We start from the raw sequence: 18,926 nt of genomic DNA, 5'->3' as shown, positions 1-18,926 counted from the left end.
GTGTGTGTGTGTGGTGTGTGGTGTGTGTGTGTGTGTGTGTGTGTGTGTGTGTGGTGTGTGTGTGTGTGTGTGTGTGTGTGTGTGTGTGTGTGTGGTGTGTGTGTGTGTGTGTGTGTGTGTGTGTGTGTGTGTGTGTTGCGGTGTGTGTGCGTGTGTGGTGCGGGGAGTGCGTGCGGTGGGTGTGTACGTGCGAGTGTGCCCATTAATACGCATAGTGTATTTTCTTGTAACTCCTTACTTTTCGTCATTCTCCCTCAAATTATGTCTCTGTGTCTGTTTTGATTTCATTTTAGGAAGTTGATCCAAAGTTCCTAGTAGGAGGAGCCTGCTTGGACCAGGCTGCTACATTTGATAGATTAACACGTATGTCGTCAGTTACTGCTGCTATGTGGGCTATCAGACACTCAACTCTTGGAAACCATGTAACAACAGCAGATTACGCCCTCAAGTTCCTGCCAAAGCACTCCAATGTAGCAACTAGCTATGATGCCCAAAGTATCAGGCCCAGAAAAGCAGAAGGAAGAACAGAGTGATATTCTGTATGGAAGTGACTCTGAACAAAGGCTGTGTTTGAAGTGGTTTAATCTAGGAAGCCTTCACAGACYGAGACAGGAAGAGGAGGAAGTGGTAGTTCAGAGGGGTATAGGGAAGGTCAGGGTGACCTTATTCTGCATGGGGCTCCCATTCTATCTCAATCCTTATTTGTCCAGGATTCTTCAGCTCCGGTCTCCACGTCTACTCACCTCCCTCTCAACCGTATTGGGAGTTTCAAGGTCCTTCCCCTCTAATGTACTTCTTCAATGTCTTTTGAGCAGAAGGCGTGGAGAGAGGATGCTAGGAATCATGGAAAGATGAATTGAGAAAGAGCCAAGAACACAAATGAAATAGGATAAAGCCAGTAACAGACAGCTACAGCAACATTAAGATAGCAAAAGTATCATAACATTATCAAACACAACAATGATTACACAGCTATGGCCCAAGTTACATTCCCCAGGTCACCTTGGCTTCTAGGCCTATTGTGCTGCACCTGGACAAAAAAACACCCTGTGTTCCCTCAGAACCGCCAGGAAACTGTGAGCTGGATAAATACGGTGGTGAGGAAAGGGAAAGGGAGGACAGATGACATTCTATTGAGGTTTCGTGGTGACCTTGTGTTCCTCCAGCGATGTCCTCAAGGGAGAATAGAATGCTGTGGTAACCTTCAATGACAAGGATGTTTTCGTCTCCGCTCGGTTTAATTGCAGTTTTTCCATGACCTGCCTCTTCTCATTCCTCTCCCTATCGCTCTCATTGTTTGGAATGAGAAGGAGAAAAGTGTTTTGAACAAAGCTGAGGCATCAACAAGAAAGTTACCCCATAATGACAAAGTGGAATTATGTTTTCAAAATGTTTACAAATTAATTAAAGTGAAAAGATGAAATGTCTTGAGTCAATAAGTACTCAACCCCTTTGTTATAGCAAGCCTAAATAAGTTCAGGAGTAAAAGTGTGCTTAACAAGTCACATAATAAGTTGCATGGACTCACTCTGTGTGCAATAATAGTGTTTTACATGATTTTTGAATGACTACCTCATCTCTGTACCCCACACATACAATTACCTGTGAAGTCCCTCAGTCGAGCAGTGAATTTCAAATACAGATTCAACCACAAAGACCATGGAGGTTTTCCAATGCCTCGCAAAGAAGGACACCCATTGGTAGATGGGTACACATTTTTTTAAAGCAGTCATTGAATYTCCATTTGAACATGATGAAGTTAATAACGACACGTTGGATGGTGTATCAATACGCCCAGTCACAAACAAAGATACAGGCGTCCTTGCTAACTCAGTTGACGTGGAGGCAGCAAACCGTTCAAGGATTTCACCATGAGGCCAATGGTGACTTTAAAAGAGTTAACCCCATATCAAGCTCTCTCTTCTTCTTAGGCTGTCTTTAATGATGCTTCTTACGGTCTCTGCACTCTCTCTCTCTCTCCTCCCTCCCTCGCTCTCTCCTAAGGTGACCACATGTCCCAGATTGTGCGTTCCACAACCAAACAATCATGTCCCATATTTTATTAACAATTTAAAGCAACACTACTTTACACCAAAAGTTAGATTTGTCCTGTATTTAAGTCAGACTTTCTATTCGTTTGAGAATTGACATTCCAATCTGTCTCTTTTGCAGTCACATTGCGCTTATGACAAGATATATATATCATAAGTATGTGGTACTGGTGATGTTAAACACTTCTCCAATCGTTGATGAGATTGAATATTCTGGCTGCACAAGACGAGACGTAAATAGCCGTATWAGACTGAAAGATAAGGTAATTTCATCAAACTTGTAAAGCTCATTAGTTGCTCATTCAACATATTTGCTGGTACTTCACTCAATCCCGTTTTTAAAAGTCTCCCTTCCGAACTGTTTTACATTCCCTGAGACCAACCACAAATGTTTACTTGGCCAAATATTCCCAGATTCTTATAAAACAGCCACATGTGGTCTCTCGTTTCTGCATCACCAAATAAGGTGCTCGCTCGGCAAAAGAGTAGGCTTTGTGCGCTTCAGTTAGCTTGCTTGGAGCGCTGCCAAGAACATGTATTCATGTAGGCTACACTGTACCGCAAAATCATCCTGTTGTCCCGCATTTGATTATTTTAAATGTGGTCACCTACCCCCCACCCCTCTCTGCTGTGAGTAACTGCATCTCTTCTGTCCCTCAGGTCTGGCAGGCCGGGCAAGTCCTTCTCCAGACTCTCGCGGTAACGGTTGCCACGCTACGCTTTACATCCTCTCTCACTCAATATGGCATCCCATCCATCTCTCTCTCTCTTCATCAGTCTCTTTTGTTGTGCAGTGTTGGGTCCTGTGGTCAATGTCGTTCTCTGTTGTGCCTAAGGAGTCATGACCCTCTAGTTCAGCTTGCCCCTCCCTCTCCTGATCTAAATACCTGTTCAGGACTGGTCTACCCTCTCCAAAACCCCTACTATACTTCTAGGGGTGTAACAGGTGGTGATCTATTGAAGAGGTTGTGAAATAGATCAGTCTATGGCCCCAGGATGTCTTAATGGACCCCATGCTGTTCTCCATCATGCTGTACTGTATTGGGTTGTGTGGAATGCTACTGTATTTATCATACTGAGAGAGAGGACGCTCTGACTGTGTTGTTCCAAGCCAGGATTTGGAAAATGCAACATGAAAATCCAGCATTTACAATGGTAGTTGGTTGATTTGTTACTTCTCTCCATTCTTCAAGTCCATGGTTTGAACCAATATGGTAATGCTCCAAACTGACAACAACGTGGATTTCTGTCCAAGACATCGATAGATTTGACCTTGCTTGTGTCTTTTTAGTAGGCATTCAGTAGTACCACTTACAGGGTGTGTGTGTAATGTTGGCTTACTTGGTACTGTTACATACCCCTCTCCAGGACCAGTGTGTCCTGTAGTATATACTAGCTAGGTGAATGCTGGATTTGCGTTGTTGCCTGGGCTGTGGCTTTGGGTCCAGGCTTCCTGGGTTACCGTGACAGTGATGTGAGCCCTGACCCCCGTGATGTGGCCATGTCGCTGCCCGCGCTGTGTGGACGCTCTCGGGACCCGTCTGTGTCAAAGGGATCATGTCATTTCACCTCTGTATCTGCAGGGCCAAGGGCTTCCAGCACCAGAGGATGACTAACGGGGCCATGAACGTAGAGATAGGAAACCCAGCGTACAAGATCTACGAGGGTGAGCCAGACGACGATGCCGGGGATCTTCTAGACTCAGACTTCACACTGGACCCAGACAAGGTAAAACACAAAGTAATACAAGCAAGCACACAAAGACACTTGCACCATGTCACACATACCTGCACAAGCAAACACACACATCCTGGACACAAATGAGGCAACATACAAACACAGACCTACTACCATGTATTTAGTTGATCTCATGGTCCTCCCTGGTCTCTTCCCAGCCCACCAACTTCACCAACCTAGCGTACGCCACACTGTACATGGGAGCCCACAACAGCCGCAACTCCCTGACCAGCACAGATGAGAAGAAGGAGCTTCTGTCACGGGGGGATGAGGAGCCTCTGGTGGACCTGCTAGCATAAACGGTCTATTAGCCTGGGGCGTAACATTCCAAACACACCCCTCTTTTTGCCTTTGAAAGACAAAACGGAAAGAAAATAAACAGAAAAGTTGTGCACACTGTATAAATTGTACAAAAATTGACCTTTTGTATGTGATTGCAGTATTATATTTTGTTCTTTTACGATTCCTCTGGTCAAAAATGAACAAAAACATTTTATAGAAGAAATGTTTTATTTACTATTTTTGTCCCTTTACCTAAATAGCCACTACCTCTGTGCACAAGGAAATGGAAAAAAACAATTAGAAGAAGAAAAACATCATCATTGGAGCAATTTATTTTGTTTTGTATGAATTGTATAGAGAAAAAAACATTGTTCTATTTAATTTTGTTTGTGTTAATTTTGAGCAGGGGAAGGCGAACTCAGTTTTGTAAGTCGGTACCAATGTTGTCTTGATGACAGTTTTGTCTGCAGGAGTGTGTAAGACAGGAATAATACAGTATGATTTGTGTACAGCGCATCTAAAATGAATGTCAGTACCGGATGGCAACTTATTTCCATATTATTTTCTCAGAAAACTATGTTCATGAAATTGTTTTCTTTCTTGCACAGACAAGGTTTTACTGTGTATCTACCGTAAGATGTAACGCAGGTCAATATATGTTTGTTTCTATCCTTAAGGTGTGTAGGGCTCATGTGATGTTAAAATAGCATAATCAAAGTGTTGTTGAAGCGACTGAGGATGAGTGACTGACTGATTACTGGTGAGATGTGATGATTATGATGATGTTGAAGATTCCAGGCTTGGGAATGCTTCCATATAGTGGGCTGTGGGTGTGCCCAGTGCCCATGTCATGGCAGGTCAGAGCATAGTAACGATGGGACGGACCAGAGATACTGTGAGAAAATGTGTGACACCTTCGTTGAGAAGAACGTCACCAATCTGCACCCCTTCAGTGGACTGTGGTGCCAGAGGACAAGTGTCTTAGTTACAGCTGTGTGGATGGAKAGAGAAAGGAGATGGGATAACGTTTGGTCTAATGTATGTTTTGTTTTTCGCAGCATTTCCTCATTTGGTTTATGTAAGGGCTTGACTGTCCACCTGGCCCTGTCAGACTTCAGTACAGATGAATCCTTCTAACCTGAAAACATTAGTTTTGTGCTTTATCCTTTCAGTGATACCCATCCCGGATCCGGGAGCATCCTCATCAAAAAAGCTGACTAGCATAGCCTAGCCTAACTGGACAGGGATATCATACAATATAATTTTCATGAAATCACAAGTCCAATACAGCAAATGAAAGATAAACATCTTGTGAATCCAGCCATCGTTTCCGATTTTTAAAATGTTTTACAGCGAAAACACAATATGTATTTCTATTAGCTAACCACAATAGCCAAAGACTCAACCGCATATTTTCACCATGTTTCTACCGCATAGGTAGCTATCACAAAACCGACCAAATAGAGATATAATTAGTCACTGACCAAGAAACAACTTCATCAGATGACAGTCTTATAACATGTTATACAATACATTTATGTTTTGTTCGAAAAATGTGCATATTTGAGATATAAATCATAGTTTTACATTGCAGCTACCATCACAAATAGCACCGAAGCAGCCAGAATAATTACAGAGAGCAACGTGAAATACCTAAATACTCATCATAAAACATTTATGAAAAATACATGGTGTACAGCAAATGAAAGATAAACATCTTGTGAATCCAGCCAATATTTCCGATGTTTTACAGCGAAAACACAATATATATTTCTATTAGCTCACTACAGTAGCCAAACACACAACGCAATTTACTCCCCGCAAAAATAGCTTGCACGAAACCGACAAAATAGAGATAAAATTAATCACTAACCTTGAACAAATTCATCAGATGACAGTCTTATAACATCAGGTTATACAATACACTTATGTTTTGTTCGAAAATGTGCATATCTAGAGCTACAAATCCTGATTATACATTGTGAATATGTAGCATCGATTCATAAGAATCTCCAAATATTGTGGACACTCACCTAATCTGACCAAAGAACTCATCATAAACTTTACATAAAAATACTTGTTGGATGGCAAATGAAAGATACACTGGTTCTTAATGCAACCGCCGTGTTAGATTTAAAAAAATAACTTTACCATAACAAACAGCTTGCGTTATTGCGAGACAGCGCTCGCCAAAACGGCAGAGAATAGGAATCAACATTTTCCACAGAAATACCAAATAACATCATAAATTGTTCTTACTTTTGCTGAGCTTCCATCAGAATCTTGTACAAGGAGTCCTTGGTCCAGAATAAATCGTTGTTTGGTTTTAGAATGTCCTTTTCTTCTGTCGAATTCGCGCRACAATGCTAGCCAAMSTTGATAACGTTCCCATRTTCTCTCMACYCAAAGAACGGAAAACTCCAAAAGTCCCAATAAACGTTGAATAATCTGATAAAACTCGGMTGAAAAAACKTACTTTACGATGTTATTATCACATGTATCAAATAAAATCAGAGCCGGAGATATTCGCCGTGTAAACCGAACGCTTATCAGAAGACAATATAGAGGTGCTTCGTGCGCCTTGGTAGAGAAAGGAAATTCCTGACCTGCCACTCCAAAAGCTCTTGTTCGACCTCAGATCAAGCTAGACACCCCATTCCACCTTCCACTGCCTGTTGACATCTAGTGGAAGGCGTATGAAGTGCATGTATATCGATAAATATAAGCCAGTTGAATAGGCAGGCCCTGAAACAGAGCCCCATTTTCAGAATTTTCACTTCCTGTCTGGAAGTTTGCTGCCAAATGAGTTCTGTTTTACTCACAGATATAATTCAAACAGTTTTAGAAACTTGAGAGTGTTTTCTATCCAATAGTAATAATAATAATAATAATATGCATATTGTATGATCTAGAATAGAGTACGAGGCAGTTTAAATTGGGCACGATTTTTTCCAAAGTGAAAATAGCGCCCCCCTATTGACAAGAAGTTTTTAATGGTTTTGTAACAGCTCCCTCTGAAGGGCATTCGTTTCTTTCTTTCTTTTTGACTGTCACGTAACGTTTCCCTCCACTGTTCTTCCTTTAGCCGTTTCTGATCATCTGTCTTTTGTATCCTGCTGCTAACGCTGCCGTTTGTTTGCCTTTCAAACAAACGGTTGCCTTGACGTGTCTTTAAGCTCAGCCACTGTCCCAAAATGCTGCTTCTGTCAGGTGATCAGCCATATTTTAATGCATGTGAGAAAAGGCAAACAAATGTTCAAGTAACTAGAATAACAAATCCGTATTTTGCTTATCTGTCAGCAAGTGTTATTTTTGATTTATGCGGTCGCATTTTATTTTATTTTTTTAATTGAAAGGAGATACAAGTACAATCATTTTACTTTAAAGAACATTTTTGCAAAGTCATACATGCATTCTTGGATTTAAGTTGTTTTTGATTAGTCCTTGTTTTATGAGAAATTACACATAGCTTTTATAGTACAAAATGCATGGAGGCTCAAACTTTATTCTGGAAAGAGAATGTATGTTTTTGGTAGAGTACTTTACAAGCTAAATAACAGATTGTTATAAATACAATTTTAAAAACTGTACAGAAAACAATCAACTGGATTTGTGTTCTTTTATTGCCTTTTATGTTGTCATTTTATTTTGAGTTCGATGTTACATTGTTGGTATCACTTGGTATCGCAGTTTGGTCCCTTTTGAACATCACGGTCACTTCTGTGGTTGTTTTCATATCTAGCTGGACTGGACATATTGTGGAGGATACAATTAATACCAAATTAACCACAAATATAAACAAATGTGAGATCAGTCTTAAATTAACTTTTTATTTTCATTACCAATCATCAAACAAAATTCAACGCAAACTTGAGTTAATCACACAAGAACACGTTTATTGGGCCTTAAGTGAGCAAGTGGATCTGTATCTAATAATGAGATCACCAACTGATAATTATAATATGTTGAGGTTGATTTTAAATCTGAATGTTACCATTCTGTTTAAAAGCACTGACATAATAATCTAACAAGATTAATGTTACATATTTCTAATCATTCAAGATATTTTGTCATAGTTCACACATTAGCCTAGATCCATAGCTCACACGTTAGCCTAGATCCATAGTTCACACGTTAGCCTAGTTCCATAGCTCACACGTTAGCCTAGATCCATAGCTCACACGTTAGCCTAGTTCATAGCTACACGTTAACCTAGATCCATAGCTCACACATTAGCTTAGATCCATAGCTAACAGTTAACTAGATCCATAGCTCACGTTACCTAGATCCATAGCTCACACGTTAACCTAGATCCATAGCTCACACGTTAACCTAGATCCATAGCTCACACGTTAGCCTAGATCCATAGCTCACACGTTAACCTAGATCCATAGCTCACACGTTAACCTAGATCCATAGCTCACACGTTAACCTAGATCCTAGCTCACACGTTAGCCTAGATCCATAGACTCACACGTTAGCCTAGATCCATAGCTCACACGTTAGCCTAGATCCATAGCTCACACGTTAGCCTAGATCCATAGCTCACACGTTAGCCTAGACCCATAGCTCACACGTTAGCCTAGATCCAAGCATCTATAGTAAAAAGAACTACCAGTATACCAATCAAAACTAAATCCCCCGAAAGTTGACATTTGTTTAGACAAATGGCTTCATAAAACAAAGAATCTTAACCAAAATGGTCCCTGACACCAAATTTTTTTTTCCAAAAGACTCTTGTACTGTAGTATTGTCACAACCCAGAGGGAACAGTGATATGGCAAACAATCAACAAACATCTTGATTCCATAGTATAGCTTTCCCCTCAATGTATAATTTTAAAGTATCGAATCTCAACTGAACTAGTCTTCTGTTCTATTTCCAAAAATGTCTTCATTTGATGCCTTTGGCTTTCAGCTCATCCTTCACTCTTCTCAGGTAGTCATGGTCAGGATAGCCGAAACTGGGCAAACACAAAGCACACACAACTTTGAATTAAACAAATTCTCCAATTATTTCTGAGCATGCGTCTGGTTCAAATCTCATGAGGGATCAATGTTGTTCCCCCAGGCAAGGTAGTAGTAGACACTTAACCTGAATTGAGTAAATGCAAAACAGACAAAAAACATTTATACATGACATAAGAAAATGTTAACCATGTTAGTCACTAGAAGCATACAGAAGTTTATTCATATCTATAGTCTTAGATGGTGTACTTTTGTGCCCCTCCTTCGATGTTGGTTTTGTGGTGAATGTCATTCCAGGTCACTACATTCTCTGCCCCAGTGGTTCTGGAGATCCCAACTGTGAAAATCAGCCTCTGATTAAATGCTTTCTTCAGCAGCTTCAGGACCTCATTCCCCTCCATGTTATTGGGTAGATAAGCCATTCTTTTGGTCCCATAGAAGTGCTTTCCAGGGTTGGGATGTTTCTTCTGAAAACAGACAATGTAAACACAAACTAATAGCAAAGGCAACAAATGGCTGTGTAAATATAAAACACTGCAGTGGAAATTGGGAGATAATGTATTGTCAACTTTTACATTTACAGTATAATGAAGAACCTGAGGCTTTTACCGTCTGTTTTCCATCTGGAATATCATAGTTGATAACTATCGTGTCACATTGAGTGAATCCAGGTAGGTTGGTGTAAGAAATAGTGTGTTTCATTGTTCCATCAGGCTGGTCTCCCTCCACCTTCCCGTACACATCCTTACACACAGGACAGCTGGGGCCCATGGTTTCCACTGACCGCCTCAGACACTCTTTACAAAACTCATGGGTGCACGACAACTTCTCCTTGTTGGTAAATATATCCATGCATATGGGGCATGTCGCTTCTCCAGCTGCTCCCACCTCAGCTGCTCCTGTGTTGAAGTCTTCAGGATACACAATCCTCTGCTTGTCTTCCTCTTTAAACACATGCCCACCCAGCTTCTCTTCAAGCTCTTTGACAGCAGGGCCTAAATGCTCCGGTAGGCCAATCAGCCTCCAGGGACCGTAGTTTTCTCCTGCCCCAACACATTGGTGTCGAGAGCGGATCTTCTCCAGCATATCCCCCACAGTCCCTGCCTGGGTAGTGTCTAGCAGGTAGCAGCTCATTGTTGACGTGGCAACCTTCTGGTAGAGGTGCATGAGAGCTCTGATGGCGTGGCATTCCAGAGAGGCAGTGTGTTGGGACTTGATAGGTCTGGTTGTCACTCTGACCTTCCCCRGAGAGGGATTATTCATGAAAACTACTCCAAATTTATTTTGGATTGCTTTTATTTTTTCATCAAATATTTTTTTAATCAGCTCCCAGTGGGCTGGGTCCATGGACAGCCCACTTGACACCAGTGGGTCTTTGATGTCAAGCACAATCTTCTGTGGAATCTCTGTAGATCTCCTTCCAGATCCAAAGGCCTCATCTGTGGAGCTGTGATCCATTCCGAAGGTCTTCACTGTGGAGCTGTGGCCCACCCCAAAAGCCTTCCCGACTGCTACCATGCTCTGCTTCGGCCCAAACACATTGCAACTGTTGGCGGACACGTTCAGCACCAGCCTGGACTCCTCATTCTGGATGTTCTTCAGCGTATTCTGGAGGTCTTCTAGATTCATGTGTGGCAGATGTGCYGAGATGCTGTCAAAATCACCTGCACACTTCTGGAAGAGGTCAATTAACTCCTGGTAGGCTTCGGGCAGCAGAAAATCTCTACCTGTTTTCGCTGAATCTTCTTTGATGGACACCTTCACATCTGCATTGATTTTGACTCCATTTCTTTTCTCTATGTCCTCCATCTCCTTCTGGTAGGCCTGGTTCATGTACCCAAAGAGGGTCAGTGGGACTGGAAATCTCATTTCCTTTTGCCCAGGGGCTTCATGGGTGTTCATTCCCTTGTGAGTCATGCTTGCTGTCACTGCTAAACCATTCCAATCACCTGCTGGCCCAGCCTCAGCTTCCTTGATGACCTTGTGCACCTCTCTGTAGAACTTCTCCCCTTCCTCAAAGTTCCCAGTAAAGGTCAGTGAGTGATAAGTGCGGTACTGACTGAACCTGGTCTGAAGGGAAACCTGTGCTTCATGTGGGATGCCACTGAGATCAATGATAGTATGTACAGTCACTGGGAGTTTGACCTAGTGGGAAAATATCATATTAAAAAGATTTACATATCTTACATCTATACTTTATATTATAGTTGATTTGAAAATGCAATCAAATAATCAAACATTTACAAAAGCAAAGCCAATTACATCCTGTGGAGTGTGTGATGTTGGAGGAGAGCCATCTATTGAGCTAGGTTTACAGTCTGATTGGTTCCAGGGTGTAGATGGTGCAGTTTTGTGAAACTGCACAGTAGCGGTTGTCTTGGCCTCGTCTTTGAAGGTCATCTGTGTTGCCCTCCGATTCAGAAGTACTTTTAGATCTTCAAATAGGGCAGATTKATATATTAACATTAACAATAAAATAAGGATTTAAGATAACAATAACTGTAACCAAATCAAATATGCTCACATATCTAATAAAATACTTGTTCCCAGATAAAAGCATGCATTTGAGAATTCACTCTGCAACACATTAATAATGTACTGTTGATGAGAATATTTTCTTCTTAGCAGCACCACCATGGCTTGTGTATCCTCAACATTTAAAATGGGTACTAGCTTTTTTTGTAATGAACTTTACATTTTTGACTCCATCATTCTCACCTGTTGAGGGACTTATCTTGACCTCAGCCCATGACCCATTGTAATAAAGACCTTTCAAGGTACAATCTGTAGTCTTATCACCAAAGTCTTTATTGAGCCATGACTGGAGAGTTTTCTCTAGTGTAGATTTCCATTTTGGTGGAAGGTCTTTCCTAGGCCACTTCACAGTGACGTAGACTGTAGCCTCATCTGGAGATGCTGATGGCTGCTTTCTCTCTTCAACCTTAGCTTGATTCAGATCCTGAAAAAAATGTCTGAGCATAAATATGGTTGTTGGCGTAACAGCTTATTCAGTCCTAAAGAGGACCTGTAGTTTAGTAATTGAGATTCATAGCGGATAATCTCATTTTGCTCCTTGTGTACAAATCAGAGCCTGATTTTTATTTTATTTTTTATTTTTAATAATTATTATTTATTTATATATTTTGGGATTTTTAGGGTAATAACAGAAACACTGTCCGTGTCCAAATACCCATACTTGCGTTCTAAATAGTAGGCTGATTGAAATAGAACATTTTATAGTATGTGAAATTTAGAAAATCCTGTGATCTGTTGGATAGAATTACCACATCTTGAGTCCTTTGGGAGTTGATGGGAGAATGCTGATCTCTCTGTGATTGTCTGTCTTTATTAGAGCCAGCAGCTCCTCCAGCAGGAGGATCCAGACTCATCTCCTCCTTTGACCGATACAGATCTGTGCCCTGAAAAAATAAGAGATTCAATATGATTTTGACCTAACAATCAATTTCAACTCCATTTGGACTATAGTCTTAAAAGGTGAGCTGTAGAAAGCATAGCTCTGATAGCTACTTCTGTCATCAGAGCTTTAGAAAAAACATTTACTAATAAAAATAATGATTATTCTTTAACATGTACTATATAACGTCTTACATGTCATTCAGATATTTAAAAATAAATGGTCAACTTGTGGTCTTAACCTGGGGTGGTGTATCCAGTCCTTTGTCAGATTCATCATCTGTCAAATACAGGTCCTGAAAGAATAACTGGACATCAGTATGATGTTGATCTTACCCTAACTTTAATTGTGATTAGTTTTGGCAACTTCATGAAACAGCATTGGATAGTCTATGCAAACAGGTATGATAAAGATAAGATCACCTGCTTTCTCAGGCCTGAGTCAGAGACTAGTTGACATGATCATAATTACACTGTTACTCCTTACCAAAAATATAAAGGCAAAATGTAAAGTGTTGGTCCCATGTTTCATGAGCTGAAATAAAACATGAAATGTTCCATATGGACAAAAAGCTTATTTCTCTCAAATGTTTTGCACAAATTTGTTTTCATCTCTGTTGGTGAGCATTTCTCCTTTGCCAAGATACACCATCCACCTGACAGGTGTGGCATATCAAGAAGCTTATTAAACAGCATGATCACAGGTGCACCTTGTGTTGGGGACAAAAGGCCAGTCTAAAATGTGCAGGTTTGTCACAACACAATGCCACAGATGTCAAGTTTTGAGGGAGCGTGCAATTGGTATGCTAACTGCGGGTATGTACACCAGAGCTGTTGCCAGAGAATTTAATGTTCATTTCTCTACCATAAGCCGCCTCTGTCGCCAGCCCAGGACCTCCACATCTGTCTTCTTCACCTGCGGGATGAAACTGAGGAGTATTTCTGTCTCTAATAAAGCCCTTTTGTGGGGCTCCCTAGTGTGTGGACGTGGCTCCGAAGTGGATAGGCCTATGCCCTCCCATGGCTGCGCCCCTGCCCAGTCATGTGAAATCCATAGATTAGGGCCTAGTTAATTTCAATTGACTGATTTCCTTATATGAACTGRAACTCAGTAAAATTGTTGAATTTGTTGCATGCTGTGTTTATATTTTTGTTCAGTATATAATGGCAATACACCACACCCCCTCAGGCCTTATTGCTTAAGTATATCCCTGGCTATCCCAGCTGCATCGTTTGATACGGTACTTATGGTATAAACCTGCCCTTGGGAATTGCTGTGATTGGTGCTCTCATGCAGATTCACAGCTCCCAGTATCAGGAGAATTTACTGTCTCGAATGTTGCAAGTGTCTTGAAAGAGATGCAAACAGGTTAACAGACAATTATCTGTGGAGAAAGTAAGAGGTAGTTAGTTCCCTTTGTCCTTTAAGATTAAAAGGTGGAAGGTAGCCTAGTGGTTGAGAGCATTGGGACAGTAACAGATGGCTTGAATCCCTGAGCCGACTAGATGTAAAATCTGTCGATGTGCTTTTGAGCAAAGCACTTAATCCTAAATCGCTCTGGATAAGAATGTCTACTAAATTAATATGTTTAATTAAAAACTCTGTTACAAATGATGGAGAACTTATGTCAAACAACTTATCTATTACTGCTGGTCAATATCCAAAATAATATACCCATTATATCAAACAAGCTGCTGTTTGGCTAAAAATAAATGAATGTATGAATATTGTAGCGAATTAATATTCCAGGAACCCGGGTCAAGTGACTGTCAACCTAACACAGTTACTCTCCAAGAGATCCAAACCTCTTGACCAGGTTGCTAGGTGTTGGGCTATACACTACCCCTTCCTTTGGGAGAGCGCCTCAAGTCCCTCACGCGCCACCCCACCCCACTTCTGACACCAATGTAATGAATTTGGAAGTAGCCCCGACCGGGACCCTAACCCAACCCAACACCTTACATACTGACCACACCGCACACACGTGTTGCATGCACGAGCGTTGCAAAATAAATGTACACATACATGTTATTCAATCATTGCACCCACATTGCTCATGTGTGTCAACGAGCATCAGTGTAGCCAAGCGCTACAATAGAACTTGGTTTTACCTGTGAAGCTTGACATGCTGCAAGTCCAACCTCTTCCATCAGTTTTTAGGAGCATATACCTATGTGGATGATTGATAGGTGAACTGAGGTCCACAGTCCAGTTGGTGGTGGTAATGCACCTTAAAGTTGGTTGCCAACCGCCATATAAAGTTCAAAGAAGAAGCCTGAAGGAGGAGATATTACTATAAACTAACTGTTACCATTTTATCTGTGGATTAATTGTCGGAGTAGAGGACCTTGTGCATTTCAGGTAAAATAACAACCCAATGTTTATATCCCAGGAGAAATTTGCAAACTAGCTAGCTAAATTGCCATACATGTTTTATGCTTTTCGACCTGTCCCCAAATGAATATAGTTGGTTCAGAATTCGTTTTCATATGTCAACCTGCGTGTCCTGGTTGCGTCTAGTAGGCGGACAAAATCAAAATGGACGAGAGATGTGGTCAGCATGTTAACGGTTATGCCAAGAGATCCGAACCGCTGGGTGTTGCTTTTGGTCGCTGCAATATTAAAGGTACTCATGTATTTGTCCTCAAACCAGCATACTCACATTATTATCACCCACTTCCACCATGTCAACGTCATTTTCTGCCATGTTGATTTAAGTCTTCTTGCTTCACCCAGTCAAACTCCGTGTGTCCTACACAGCAGGAAATAGGCCTTATTCGTTGGATGAATATCATCAATACGAAAATCTCTCATTGCCGTTTTGGGCCAACTGCGCGACGCCACAGACAATAGTATCACTTTCGTTTCACAAATTGCAACACAGCCCAAGGTTGACGATAACCTTTGTCGAGTTAGTAGCCTAAAAAACTCGAGGTGAATAGGCCTAGTTAGAATATAACGCGTGTAGTTTTAGATTAAAACATAAATACACATCGAGAATAATACATTGTTCATTTGATTCACAGATTATTCAATTGATTAAAAAAGAAAACATTATGAACTTGTCATTTTCTATGCATTTTTTCTATTTTAATATTACGGCTATACTATAGTTTATTAAATTGTTTTCGGTGCCAGGTGGGCCCGAAGTTTTGCTAAAATATTGCCTAGGTTACATACCAGGCGTGTACAGCTGTCTCTGTCTCAGTTTTTAATGTGATCTAATTTGTAGACGTGGAAGCGAAAACGAAAGTAACGATGATTCAAGAATGCAACACTATAACGTTAGCTGGCTAGACGCACTTTCCGTCAAAAGAGGGGGAGTATCACAGCTATTGTAGCCTATGGCACATTGTAGGGTTTAATTTGCTAAAATTATTACTCAATGTACTGTATGCGGATGGATGGACCAAATTAACCACAATCCACATAGACGGTACATAAAAACAAGAAAATACTGTATAGCCTTTATTCTCACGATCCAACTTCCAAACAAAATTCAATTATCGTTTTTTAAAGGTAAATATATTGAGTAAATCATTGACTCTTTCAATTAATGTGTTGTCGGCGGACTAGTCCAAATAGGCTACCCCTGCCAAAGAGATATTGCATCTAGTCGGGTCCGTGTACTTTCTGGCCAATAATATTTCCTATTAGATGACAAGATAAAAAAACGAGCAAAGGGTCGTTGCTCATTTATTTGATTGAATCTGAAATCAAACAAACGTTTTTTTTTTTTTTTTTATTGTCTGAAGGTCATATTAAATAACGAGAAACGAAATAATGATTTCATTATTCAAATGTGTTTTTAATTATCCGTTCTGGTTCAATCCGTGCACCATAAYTTTTGGCCAATTAATAGTCGTGGCTTCCTGACAACACAGAAATTATAAATGTTTTTTTCTTAATGTTTTTGATCTTACATATTATGTCATTGAATAAAAAATATATTTTTTCTTCATTCCAATGATTTGATGATTGACAGTCACTGTAGTGGGTCATGTGTCCAGTCCAAATTGGCCTAGGTCAGTGAGACAGCCACTTCCACAACTTTTACAACCTTAAGCACTTTAACCTGTAGTCTATATTATAATTGTGGATAGGCTCAATAACATACAACTGATCAACACAAGCTTGAGTACCTACGAGCTTAGACAACATAACCACTCGATTTTACAGGAAAGCATGAATGTCATTCGATATTCCATTATTGATGCATTTAATCATGGGGCAGGCAGCCACAGTCTGAAAATCGTGTTATAAGCTAGGATCTACACATGACCCATGGAGAACAGTTTCTAGTTTTGCCTATTTCAGGATCTGGACATTTCTGATGAGCCTATAAACTACATCAATAATTATGTATGACATAAAAACTGAGCTCTGTCCGCAGACCTATGAGCATATGAGGGGTCCTTTGAAACGCTGGTTTATTCCCAGTGCTGAGCTAGTAGTGTAACTGACATGTAACGTTAGTTCATGTTTCATCCCACTCGACTGATGTGAATGAATTAGCTAGGTAGTAGCTGCTGTTCAAGCCTATACTTACTATGTGGGCTAAGTTAGGATATTAAACTGAATTGAATCAACCGGACCCGAGGGTAAAATTCAACATGTTTTTACTCCATCACTGTCCGTGTAAAAAGCCACACATTCCTTTTACTGACGTGGTGACGTCATATATCAGTACATCACATCAATACACGACATCCCCTTTACTTGGATATGAACTTCAATGTCAACCTGACATACACAACCAAACTCATTCTTTACCTGTATAGCAACCTTTGTTACCAGTAAACAACTGAAATCTGTTTGTGTTGTTATTTCTGTTCTCCTATTTTTTTTATGTAACCTTTATAATAACTAGCCAAGTCAGTTAAGAACACATTATTATTTACAATGACTGCCTACCCCGGCAAAACCCTAACCCGGACAACGCTGGGCCAATTGTGCGCCGCCCTATGGGATCTACAAACTACAAATACCTAGGTGTCTGGTTAGACTGTAAACTCTACTTCCAGACTCGCATTAAACATCTCCAATCCAAAATTAAATCTATAATTGGCTTCCTATTTCGCAACCAAGCCTCCTTCACTCATGCTGCCAAACATACCCTCGTAAAACTTACTATCCTACCAATCCTTGACTTCAGCGATGTCATTTACAAAATAGCCTCCAACACTCTACTCAGCATTTTGGATGTAGTCTATCACAGTGCCATCCATTTTGTCACCAAAGCCCCATATACTACCCACCACTGCGACATGTATGCTCTCGTTGGCTGGCCCTCACTACATATCCGTCGCCAAACCCACTGGCTCCAGGTCATCTATAAGTCTTTGCTAGGTAAAGTACCGCCTTATCTCAGCTCACTGGTCACCATAGCAACACCCACCCGCTCCAGCAGGTATATTTCACTGGTCATCCCCAAAGCCAACACCTTCTTTGGCCGCCATTTTTTCCAGTTCTCTGCTGCCAATGACTGGAACAAATTGCAAAAATCACTGAGTCTTATATCTCCCTCACTAACTATAAGCATCAGCTGTCAGAGCAGCTTACCGATCACTGCACCTGTACACAGCCCATCTGTAAATAGCCCATCCAACTACCTCATCCCCATGTTATTTTTTTCTTCTCTTTTGCACCACAGTATCTCTACTTGCACATCATRATCTGCACATCTATCACTCCAGTGTTAATGCTAAKTTGTAATTATTTCACCACTATGGCCTATTTATTGCCTTACCTCCCTAATCTTACTACATTTGCACACACTGTATATAGATTTTTCTAGTGTGTTATTGACTGTACCTTTGTTTATCCCATGTGTAACTCTGTTGTTTTTGTCGCACTGCTTTGCTTTATCTTGGCCAGGTCGCAGTTGTAAATGAGAACTTGTTCTCAACTGCCCTAGCTGGTTAAATAAAGGTGAAATAAATAGAATAAAAAATCTAAACCAGAGTCTGTAGTGACGCCTCTAGCACTGAGATGCAGTGTCTTAGACCGCTGTGCTACTCAGGAGCCCAAATATGCTTTCGTTTTAAGCTTACTTCTAAGCAAAACAAAACAGTATTGTTCTTTTTTTCTTACTGTAGCAAAACATTCTGCACCTTTTTCACAACATAATTCAAACATTCAGATTCTTTGCATTTGTACTCCTTTTTCTGTTTATACTGGTTTCCTTTACCCCTTGCAGTGTTAACTTCTGTGGCAGTTTAATTTATCTGTGAAGCCTGACTGGCTTGGGTGTCTGTGGTCTTTGTGGTGATCCCTAACAGATAGTCTCTGGTTTGGATTCAATGCAATATCTCAGAGTAGGACTCTGTTCCACAGTCTCTTTCAGTTGTGTGGTGTACTTTAGTTGTGGATCTTGTTCCTCAATTGTATACCTCTTCACAAATGTTTTATTCCTTGAATACCTAGCTCAGGTTGGAGATTGACCAACCACATTGTTTCCCTCTTTATTGATCA

At 40.6% G+C, this 18,926-nt stretch overlaps 1 protein-coding gene and 1 long non-coding RNA gene across 4 annotated transcripts; both read right to left on the bottom strand.

Moving 5' to 3' along the window:
- Positions 1-8,195: 8,195 nt before the first annotated feature.
- Positions 8,196-8,638, bottom strand: LOC139028385 (uncharacterized). The gene is made up of 3 exons (XR_011480591.1): positions 8,553-8,638; positions 8,353-8,502; positions 8,196-8,259 (listed from the first exon to the last, which is right to left on the bottom strand). It is a non-coding gene; the product is annotated as an uncharacterized lncRNA (long non-coding RNA).
- A 65-nt stretch (positions 8,639-8,703) lies between these two features.
- On the bottom strand, positions 8,704-15,722 carry LOC111970161 (E3 ubiquitin-protein ligase DTX3L). 3 transcript variants are annotated; one of them, XM_023996706.2, is made up of 10 exons: positions 15,633-15,722; positions 15,115-15,204; positions 13,317-13,367; positions 12,694-12,747; positions 12,322-12,456; positions 11,756-11,996; positions 11,300-11,472; positions 9,647-11,182; positions 9,287-9,504; positions 8,704-9,033 (listed from the first exon to the last, which is right to left on the bottom strand). In XM_023996706.2, exons 2-10 carry the CDS (start codon positions 15,157-15,159, stop codon positions 8,964-8,966), a joined length of 2,523 nt encoding a protein of 840 aa, XP_023852474.1. In that variant the 5' UTR covers positions 15,160-15,204; positions 15,633-15,722; the 3' UTR covers positions 8,704-8,963. The 3 variants fall into 3 exon arrangements, with proteins under 3 accessions (XP_023852474.1, XP_023852476.1, XP_023852477.1); XM_023996708.2 differs by lacking the exon at positions 13,317-13,367; XM_023996709.2 differs by lacking the exons at positions 12,694-12,747; positions 13,317-13,367.
- Between the last annotated feature and the right edge of the window lie 3,204 nt (positions 15,723-18,926).

The sequence above is a fragment of the Salvelinus sp. IW2-2015 genome, linkage group LG11 (assembly GCF_002910315.2).
Source record: "Salvelinus sp. IW2-2015 linkage group LG11, ASM291031v2, whole genome shotgun sequence".
Classification (NCBI taxonomy): Eukaryota; Metazoa; Chordata; class Actinopteri; order Salmoniformes; family Salmonidae; genus Salvelinus; species Salvelinus sp. IW2-2015.
This window is presented reverse-complemented; position numbering and strand designations above follow the sequence as displayed.